At 29.6% G+C, this 11,385-nt stretch overlaps 1 protein-coding gene across 2 annotated transcripts; it reads right to left on the bottom strand.

Moving 5' to 3' along the window:
• On the bottom strand, window positions 1-1,140 carry LOC110098806. 2 transcript variants are annotated; one of them, XM_020825735.2, is made up of 2 exons: window positions 845-1,140; window positions 1-765 (listed from the first exon to the last, which is right to left on the bottom strand). In XM_020825735.2, exons 1-2 carry the CDS (start codon window positions 1,038-1,040, stop codon window positions 224-226), a joined length of 738 nt encoding a protein of 245 aa, XP_020681394.1. In that variant the 5' UTR covers window positions 1,041-1,140; the 3' UTR covers window positions 1-223. The 2 variants fall into 2 exon arrangements, with proteins under 2 accessions (XP_020681394.1, XP_020681403.1); XM_020825744.2 differs by having other exon boundaries at window positions 1-762.
• Between the last annotated feature and the right edge of the window lie 10,245 nt (window positions 1,141-11,385).

The raw sequence follows: 11,385 nt of genomic DNA, 5'->3' as shown, positions 1-11,385 counted from the left end.
TCCATGACACTGCAGCATTCCGAAACAAACAATTTTCCATTAATACAAACAACGTAGCAAATATCATTTATAACAAAGAGCAACATTGTCCAAACAAGCACAATAACAAAACACAACTGAAATCACAAGAAAAAAAAATCTTACAGTTAGGATAGGGAGGAGGAAAAGATATTCAACCCAGCATAAGAAAGGAAGGATAAGAACTCAGGTTGAAAAGTTTAAATCATGGTGCAGATGGTGAAGTTGGTGAAAAAGAGAACGGAAATGGAAGATATGGCGGCTTTAACAATGGAAGAATCCAAGAAGGGATGGTGAAAGGTAAAGATGCTGGGTCAGGCCAAGTAAGATTCGGCCATGGAAGCCCAAATGGTGTAAAGAATGGCCAGAAACAAAGGGAACTCCCCAAGTTTGCTGGCGTTCTTCCCTTCTCAGCACCACAAAGAGTATTGTCCCTCTTTGCAGGGTGGAAGTTAAGTGTGTTGAGATTAAGAATGCAAATATCTCTTGCTTTGGATTTCATTGCCACATGAGCTGTGGAGCTCTGTGTTCCTGGTATGCTACATGAGGAAGATGAGCTCTGAATCAAACTAGCTCGGCAGAACGATTTGATCTCAAGCCCCCGTTTGCACTGAAATCCTTCTACTGGTGGAATGTCAAGCTTGTAAACACCAAAACTATCAGTTGTTCTCTCTGCAGTGACTGATATCTCATCGGTCGATTTGGAGTTTACTGCAAACTTGCATTGGACGAGCACTTGAACACCTACTAGAGCTCAGAAACTTAGAAGAATAGTAATTCTATTTTCTTGTGAAGATATTAGATTTCATGTCTATGTAGTTTATACCTTGCAAGAAGTAGCTATGCTTGGAGAAGGTGTTCTCAGAGCAGGCATCACAGAAGACAGAGCCGATGATAGTGATGTTAGTCCTGAGCTTTGCTGATTTTGGAGTAGTTTTCAGAGAGAGAGAATTTGTAAAGAGGAACGCAGAGAAGAGTGTGAGGAAGATGAGAAGCTTGAGCTCCATGATGAAGTTGTGCATGAGATAAGTGTCTGAGAGCTTGACGAGGCTCTGCACTTCTAGTTTGGATCATACAGGAGGAGACATGTGAGTTTTTTTGGCCTATTATGAGAAAAGATGATCAGGAAGTTCACGGGTGCAATAAGAATTTGATTACAGTGTTTTTCTTTTTATAAAGTGCTATGGTACTTGCATATGTCTCAGTTATGCTATATAGAAAGATAATTATTTGCAGTGAAATGACAGTTAATGTAATAAAAATTTAATAAATTATTATTAAGATTTTAACCTTGAAAATTTTAAGGTTAATTTATGCTTTTAACGCTCATTATTCTCTCCCAAAAGTGCAAAAGTGACCAGAATTGAGTTATTTGATCAGATTAAGCATTCAATTATATTGTTTAGTTCAGCATAAATTATTCACTACATCCAAGAAATATCAATTATCAACAAAAGAGAGAGAGATTAATGCTTCGTTTGGGACGACTTTTTTTATTGCTTTTTAAAGCAGCTTTTGCTAAAAAGTTGTTTAAGCAGCAACAAAAAAACTGTCACAAACGAAGCGTAAGGCTGGACACCTTTCTTATTGCTTTACCTTTTAAACCACTTATACAATTTCTATTTCGTTGTAGCTTTTTTGCTTGTTTCAAAATATTTTTGTGCTATGAAAATATTTTCTACAATAGTTTAAAAAATATATTTTTTATAGTAACTTTACAAAACAGCAAAAAAGTTATCACAAAAGAAGCCTAAATTTCTTAAATGTTGATAGTAAAAGCTAAAAGGATAAAATGTGCAATTTGGAAAATTTTAAGTTGCCCAAAACTCAAAATTATGCAAATATGACTTGTTCTCATGAATGCATTGGTATTTTCAATGCACTGAGGACATTCTGTTGTTGGTAATACATTTCATTTTGAATATAGTTATTCTTTGTGCAGTGTATGCCGTATGGTCCCAAGCCTGCAACAAAGCTATTAGCGCTTCTCTTGAGATAGGGTTGATGAAGCTCCTGTGAGCCTAGGAAGCATTAATTCTACAATATTATATATATATATATAATATATATATATATATATGAGATATTTAAGTTAATTAAGACAAATTCACACACACATCACATACACAAGACTCGAACTCAAGACCACTTGGTTGGTAGCCAAAGCTCCCAACCAAGGTGAGCTACATATAATAAGTTTTACTATTTCTTGGGAAAAAGAAAAAAAACTATATCATGAGCTTTTAATTACAAAATTATATCATGAGCTTCTAATTACAAAAATTATATCATGAGTTGCGTACAACAAAAAGTTCTCATATTGCAAGTATAATAACATAGCTGATAGGTGAGACTTATACATAGGTTTCTGGTGCCAATCCATATTATATGGATATATGTTTATAAAATTTCATTAGATTATAACCCCCTAGACCATCAGGTTATTAATCCTAGAGCAGCTGATGATTGGCTAATGAGGATAGATAAGATTCTGGATGGGATGTATTATCCTTCTATGATGAGAGTTGCATTAGCTACAATCTATTAGATGGAGAGACAGAGTACTCATGGTTGGGCCAACAAAGAGAGAAGTATCAGGGTCGTTCAAATACCCTGATTACTTGGAAGGAGTTTACGAAGGCATTCAAGATATAGTTAGTACCTACTTTTTCTTGGAGACAACTACATTTTTTCTGAAATTGATTTAGGAAAGTATGTTAGTGATGCAGTATGAGGCATAGTTTATTGCTCTATCTAGTATACTTTGCAGTTGGTTAGTACTTCTAAGGAAAAGCATTACAGATTTTTGGAGGGACTTTGAGATGTTGTTAGGTAGCCACTATTGGCATAGGATATTAAAAATTTTGTTCAGTTGGTCGAAAGGACCATGTGGATAGAGACTAATCTGGTATCAGTATAGTAACGATCGACTATGAGCAGGAAAATATTTGGTGGTGAGATAGCTGGTAGTAATCATTCTGAGAAGAAGAACAAGTTTTAACCAGTTGAGTTCATGAGGGAACAACTAGTAGTAGTTCCTTCTAGATTAAATAGAGGCAGTATTGCTAATTTTGAGGGTTAAGTTAGTGGGTTCTCTCCATTATGTCAGCAATGTGGCACGATGCATAATGGACAATGTTATAGAGCATTGGGCTAATATTTTTGTTGTGGCCAGTATAAATACATGATTTTTAAGTGTCCATAGGGTGGCTTTGACATACATTTTCAGTTGAAAGATGATAGTTCTGGGTAGCTGACAGTGGGAGGGCTGAGGACAGTACCACTTCAATAGTATTATGAGGCTTCTGATAATTGGGATGTTAGTTTACTATTATTAGATCAGCCTTCTGGGGGTTTGCAGGGTATAAATAGTTTTGTTGTTTTGACCCCATTATAGCCATGACTTTATAGTCTGATGCAGTAATAAGTCAGTTAGTCTCTAGATGTTGTGATATGTATGACTTATATTTTTGCATCTTTAATGTATTTTATTCAATTATGGTGCCATTTTTTCGTATTAGAGCAATATTTTGATTATCTTAATTTGTCTTCCATATTATTATATGTTTTTTTGTCTGTGGTTTTGCTTATGGGAGATGGAATGGTAGCTGATAGGATTTATTTTTATGTTATAGAATTTTCTAATAGAATTTGGAGATTTGGTTTGATTGTGTTGTCTATTTTTACATTTGATATTATTTAGGGAATGAACTAGATGAGTAAGTATGGGGCTCAGATCGATCGTCTGAAAAAAAAAAAGACTTAACATCAGAATGATGAGAGATTTGTATTTCAGGGAATTAGGGATATTCTTTCTTATATGATTTCTGCTCTAGAAGTGGATAAGCTTTGGAGGAAAGGTAGCCTCGTATTTTTAACATGTGTTAGAGATGTGAGACTCTCTTTTGCATCTATGAGTAGTGTCCCTGTAGTTCATAAGTTTTCAAATATCTTCCCTAAGGAGTTAGTGACTTTACTGCCATACAGAGAGGTAGAGTAGATATTTATAGATGTTTTTTTGGGTACTACTTCGATCACCAAGGCCTCGTATTGGATGTCACCTAAGGAACTTAAGGAGTTGAAGGTGTAACTTCAGAAGTTAATGGATCAAGGCTTTGTTCATCATAGTGTGTTTCTATGGGGAGCACCTGAATTATTTATCAAGAAAAAGGATGGTGTCTTATAAATATGCATCGACTATAAAGATTTAAATAAGGTAACTATAAAAATTAAGTATTATTTACTTGTGATTAACAACTTGTTTGATCAGTTGGCTGGAAGTTTAGTATTTTTTAAGATTAATTTACGATTTGATTATCATCAACTAAAAGTGAGAGTAAAGGATGTGGCGAAGACTGCATTTAACACGAGGTACCGTGCATTATGAGTTTTAGTCATGCCATTCAGAGTGATTAATGCCCCAATAATTTTTATGGATTTGATGAACATAATTTTCATGAAGTATTTGGATCTGTTTGTTATAGTCTTTATAGATAATATTTTAATTTATTTCAAATCTGAGGAGAAGCATGCAATATACTAGAGGAATGCTTTAGAGCTTCTAAGGAAGTATCAATTATATGCTAAGTTCTCACAGTATGAGTTTTGGTTGAGTAGTATTTTATTTTTAAGATATATTGTGAGTAGTGCATGTATTTTAGTATATCCCCAGGCTATTTTTGATTGGCCAAGGCCTACTATAGGTTTAGAGGTTCATAGTTTTTTAGGCTTAGCTTGTTATTAGCTAGTTGGGAGGATCATATCCAACTTATTAAATTTATGTACAATAATAATTTTCAGTCCAATATAGGTATGACTCCTTATGAAGCCCTATACGGTAAGAGTTGTAGAACCCCTTTGACTTTAGCATAAATGAGGGATAGACCTGTGATAGAATCAAATTTTGTGGATTATAATATAACAAAGATTTTTCTGATTAAAGAAAGATTGAGAGCTGCACAGGATAATAGAAGAAGTATTATGATCAGAAACACAGACTGGTGAAATTTCAGGTTGACAAATTTGTTTATATCAAAATTAGTCTAATGAAAGGTGTCAATAGATTTGAACACAATATATTTCATATATATTTTTTGAGGAAGTCAATATCTGATTTTGGAAGAGGTTAATTGTTGATGATGTTGAGGTTCATCCAAAACAATACTATAGGGAAGAGCCCAGTAAGATTCTAGTATATGATGTGAGGAAATTGAGGAGAAATAGATTCTGATGATCAAGATGCAATGGAAGCATATAATTGTCAGAGAGACTACTTAAGAGAAGGAATTTAAGATGAGATAATTGCATCCAAGCTTATTCTAACTTATTTTGGCCTGAAAATGCTGAGGATGATATTTTTTAAGATTGGTGGATTGTTTTAACTCAAAATTAAAAAGAAAATTATATTTTATATATAACAGTAAAAAATTATTTTATGAATAATTCTAAGTACAAATCACAAATCTCTTTGCCATAGCATAAACATTATTGTGTTTTAATTTCACTAGTTTTTTCCATAATTTTTTTTAGCATTGGTACAATTTCTTAAGAAATTAGCATATATCGTTACAAGTGGGCTTTCTGGGATCGTTAGATGTCTATTTTGTAAATCAATTTCACCATAATCTTTTAGACATGCTTAGCTAATTTATGAATATTTTTCATAACTTTTGAAACTCTAGATTTAAAGATATAAAAGAATTTATATAAATTTTTTTATTAAAAATTGAATAAATTATAAAATTATATTTGTATATTTTATTAATATATTATAGATATTAATAACCATTATAAACTTTCATTAAAATTCTATTTTGCCTTTCCATTTTCATTAACAGAAAAGATTAGGAGGAAAGAGAAGAAAAGGGACGAGTGAGAAAAAAGAAGCTTGATTTTAGATATCGTAGATAGGGGTGTCAATATTTGACACGACACGAAAATCCGACCCGGACCCGATTTCAAAACGGGTCGGGTTCGGGTTCCAGAAATCGACCCGTTTTCAATTGCAATATCAAGAAAATTAAAACATTAGTACTTATAAATTCGTTTGTATTTAAATAGCAAACTTTATATATTAGCTTAAAAAGTTACGAAATTGTTTCAAAAAAATATATTTGTTGACAAAGTAGATAGACAAGATGCAATTGAAGTCTTCTCCACATAAATAATTGGCAAACAATTTTTATGGATTATAAAATTTAATAAATAGATGAATTTAGTTTATAGGGTGATATATACACATTAGCAAATTTAAAAAATTATGAGAGAGAGACTCTGTCATAAATAAGAGCAATTATTGAATTCATATAATATATATAACGAAGTCAGTTGTGACATTTTTCTAGTGAGACCCAACATTTTAAATAAATTTTGTCAAAAGTTTTCTCTATTTTTCAGTCAAACTTGAGGCCGACATTGGCGGTTAAGAAAGAAAAATATTTATAATTATCATTTTAAAAGATAAAATATAAGATGAAAAAACTTACAATTTATAATGACTACTCTATATATTATGAAAATATTTAATAATTATTTAATTATTAGTACAATCAATTTCTCTTTCTTAAATATAAGTGACTGAAATCTAAAATATAATTAATCCACTAATCTTCAATACTATTTTGTAGTCGATTTATTAAAATGATCATAGCAAAAAAAGCTATCTCAACTTATGGTGCATTTATTTCAAAATAAATTCTAAAAATTTTAATTTATTATAATATCCTAATGCTATTTATTTTCATCTAAAAACCAAAGCTACAAGGAGATAATTATAAGGATAAAAGTGATAATTTAACTATACTTCTATTTTAATAAAGAATAAATAATAAAAATATAAAATTATTGAAAAATGAACTATTGGGTTGTGCCCTTTCTAGCCTCCCCTAATTTTTTTGGACATTTAGGCCAATTAAGACAAATTCATACACATCACATACACAAAATTATAGAAAAAACATCGAATACAGGCAGAATTTCTGGTCTCCTATCATTTTTCCTATCAGCTTGTCCACTAGTGATAAGTAATATAAATTTCTAATTTTTAGTCATGCATTTTGTGGTGAATAATGTACCCTACATTTTATGAATTTAATGAACAGAATACTCAATAAATATTTGGATTAGTTTGTTATTGTATTTATTGATGATATTCTAATATGTTTTAAATATGAAGAAGAGCATACAACTTTAAGGAATGTGATAGGAAACAACTATACTTTAAAGACTTTAAGACAAAACATGTACACAAAATTCTTTAAGTGTGAATTCTAGCTAAAGTGTATTGTATTTTTAGGCATTTAGTGAATAAGAAAGATATATCTATAGATCTTTAAAAAGTATAATTAGTTGCCAAACTGACCAATGCCTACTATCATAACTGAAAAGCATGTTTTGGTGTCCAAAAGTGAAGTGACTAAGGCTTCGTTTGGGACAAATTTTTTAATGCTTCTTCAAGCAGCTTTGTAGTACAAAAATTAAAATGTTTGTACTAAAAAACTGCTTTAAGAAGCAGCAAAAAAGCCGCCCCAAACGAAGCCTAACTTTGTATCGAAATATGAAAATTATCAATTAGTTAAAATAGAAGAAGTATTATGATTTAAAGCATCGACCTGTAGAGTTTTAGATTGGAGACTTTATATGTGTAGAAGTCTGCCCAATGAATGTAGTAAGAAGATTTAGAAAAGAAGTAAAGTTAAGTACAAGGTATATTAGACCATTCAAGATAATTGAAGGAATTATAAAGTCTGTTTAGCATTTGTTGTTGCTTGAATAATTGTTTGAAGTTCATAATGTGTTTTATGTATCATCTTTAAGGAATTGGGTTTCTGATGTCGTGAGCGGTGTTTTTGAAAGTAAAATTCAAGCACATTATAATTTGAGCTATATAGAAGACCCTTAAAGAAATATGGCCTATGATTGAGAAGTAAATATATTTCAATGTTTAAAGTGCAGTGGAAGCGCAAATCTAATAGGAATATTTACGAAGCTATAAAGATATATAAAATTTGGGCTAAGAGCCATTTTGATAAAATGAATATTTACTTATAATTCTTTTGGTTTCAATTTTAACTTCTTCTACTTTAGTTTTAGTTTTAGCTTTCTATATACTACTTCAGCTTTTTTTATAGCATAATATTTTTAGTTTTTTTTTTTTTCAGTCATTGATTTTTTTTAGGATGTGATAGCCTATTGAGCCGTGTTAGCTCACTCCTTTTTTTTTTTTTGCTTTCATTTTCAAGCCAATGGAAGAATAAGGATTGAGCTGAATAGTTTTGATAGCAGAATTCGATCTGTGCTGTAGAGATATGCCCTTTTTGTTAATTGATTTTTACATGCTTGACTTTTATTTTATTTGTCTTTGTTGCCAAGTGTTGTTGCAAATAGACTTCAGATTGCATATATTTTTGGATGATTTATAGAAAATTATTTTTGAGTTTTAGTAATCTTTTGTTTTATATTGCATAAAATAGTAGCTATGTGTAGTATATACATTGGAAGTTTTTTTTTCTTTAGTTCTTCTTTATATTGCCAAGTGTTGTAGGATTGAGCTGGTTAGTCTTGCCACAATCAGACATGATACGATATGTGAGATATCGGATAATATCGGGTCAGGTTTTGACAACACCCTGCATGCCATTCTATAGTTGCATGCATAATCCACATGGTTATAAAAATTTTTCAATAAATTTTTGGTATGACTTGGAGAATTAAAAAAAAAAAAACAAATCCTTTTATGAATTCATGACTTTATTTCGATTAATTAAGAAATCCAGAGCTTAGCCATTTCCGATGGAAAGTGAAATTTTAAAATTAGTGTCAAAAATTAAAACTTTGAGATTGGTTAAGCTAATCTAAGCAAAACATAAATTAATATAATCTAATAATCATTCACTTATAAATTAATGAATATATACCTCAAGACCACTTTCCATAATGATATGATGTGGATCAAGAAATCTTTTTAAATCCTTCCTATTGTCATTTTCTCAATTGCAATATCAAGAAAATTAAAACATTAGTACTTATAATTTCGTTTGTATTTAACTAGCAAACTTTATATATTAGCTTAAAAACTTACGAAATTGTTTCAAATAAATATATTTGTTGACAAAGTAGATAAACAAGATGCAATTGAAGTCTTCTCCACATAAATAATTGGCAAACTATTTTTATGCATTATAAAATTTAATAAATAAATGAATTTAGTTTATAGGGTGATAAACATTAGCAAATTTAAAAAATTATGAGAGAGAAACTCTCCCATAAATAAGAGCAATTATTGAATTCATATAATATATATAACGAAGTCAGTTGTGACATTTTTCTAGTGAGGCCCAACATTCTAAATAAATTTTGTCAAAAGTTTCTCTATTTTTCGGTCGTCAAACTTGAGGTCGACATTGGCAGTTAAGAAAAAAAAATATTTATAATTATCACTTGACTGATATGTGATAGAATGAACTGCATCACTACATGATTTTTGATGAGTTTTGAGTTGATTTGAGTTTTAATCGTACGGATGCTTTAATTGGATTTTGTTCTCGAAAACTTAAGGGAAATGTCGGGACGATATTTTCTTAAGGTGGGTAGATTGTAATAACCCGTATTTTGACTTTGCTATTTTCTTTTTTGAGATATTATAACTCCAAATCGCAAACCATCTTTGTTATGGTGTTGTTATTATAATATTTTACTTACATAAATTTTTTCGTAATATTTGGGTACTAGTAAAAATCCTTATGAAGAAATTGGTACATATCAGTACAAATAAGTATTTTAGGATTGTCAGATGTCCGATTTGCAAACAAATTTCACATCTATTTTTTAAAATAAAATGATTTATTTTATAGATATTTTTTGTAATTTTTGAAGTCTTAAAATAATTCATTTAAATTTTAAACCTTTTTCTGATCAAATTTGTGTTTTCATTATAAAAAAATTTGAATAACTTTGTATTGACAAAATTTTTATCGTGGAACTTTTTGTATATTATAGAGATCATGATTATAAGTATTTTAAATATTTATTTGAAATTTTTTACTAGGTAATTTAGAAATACAATATTTTTTGTCTACCAAAAAATTTATTTCGGCATCTAAAAAAAATAATATAGTACAATTAAAGTTTTAAAATATTATATTATATAATTCCTGGTTTTTTGATAATTTAAAAATATAAAATATTATATTATATAATTCCTGGTTTTTTGATAATTTAAAAATATACATTTTTTGCATAATAGAATTATTCTTTGTTTTCTATCGTTATGACATTTTAGCTTCTTCTTAACTAAGCTCAATTATGCATTATTTGTTGTAATGCATTGAAAATGGATATAGATATGTGCTTGAGTAATAGTTGTTCATTATTATTATTATAGTATTATGATAATAATATGCGTATGTGAAACAAATAAGTAAAGATTGGTTGACCCATTAGTTGGAGACTGATTTATCTATACAGGATGGTGGGCCTACGAGATTTTCTTTAAATATTATGATTTGTTTTTATCCTCTACTAATTTACATGATACATTATTTGGGAGTTATAAGGAAATTATTATTATACCAATGAACAAAGAGTGACAACTATATTTAATGAGTCAATGGTTTACTAACATTAATACTAATACTACGAATTTATTATTACAGTTAGATTTACTATTATTGCATTATTTTATTGCTTATACCACTAGATTTTTACTGATATAGATACTGATACTATTTGATACTACTAATTCACTGTACAATAAGCATATGACATACTAAGCATGTGGTATGCATGATTTATTGAGCATGTGATTGAGATATTGAGTATGTGATTGAAATATTTATTTGAAACTGATATAGAATAATTGTATAGTATGTGTACATTCATATATGATTTTACTATATTGATTTGATTTCAATAGTCTTTAATGATGTTTTGATTTGATATTTTATTTGATTTCTTTATTGATTGGTATATATTACAGATATGAAAATTACTTTATAGATTTGACAGTCATACTAATTTATTAGTTTTTGTACTGAAATTTTTATTATTTATAGATTATACTACAACTGCATGTTGATTTTATTATTTTTACACTAATTCAATGATCATATGAATGTAACTGCTATGACTTGATCCCTGGCATGCATATTGCTTATTTGTCGTGCTTTGAATTTAGTTATAGGTTTTGGTTACCTATTGAACTTTTTAAGCTCATTATATGTGGTTAAATGATTTCAGATCAGGGGATAGGAGAGCAGAAGTGTGAGGCTATTCAGAATTTTTTAGGTTCTATTTCTTTTTATTTTTCTTTTGTACTCAGGACAGAATAATTATGATATAATTGTGTATGATTTTTTTGGAATAATGAGA

Source organism: Dendrobium catenatum, unplaced genomic scaffold (genome assembly GCF_001605985.2).
Source record: "Dendrobium catenatum unplaced genomic scaffold, ASM160598v2 fragScaff_scaffold_249, whole genome shotgun sequence".
NCBI classification, from domain to species: domain Eukaryota; kingdom Viridiplantae; phylum Streptophyta; class Magnoliopsida; order Asparagales; family Orchidaceae; genus Dendrobium; species Dendrobium catenatum.
The sequence above is the reverse complement of the archived record's forward strand: the minus strand, read 5'-3'. Positions and strand labels throughout refer to the sequence as shown.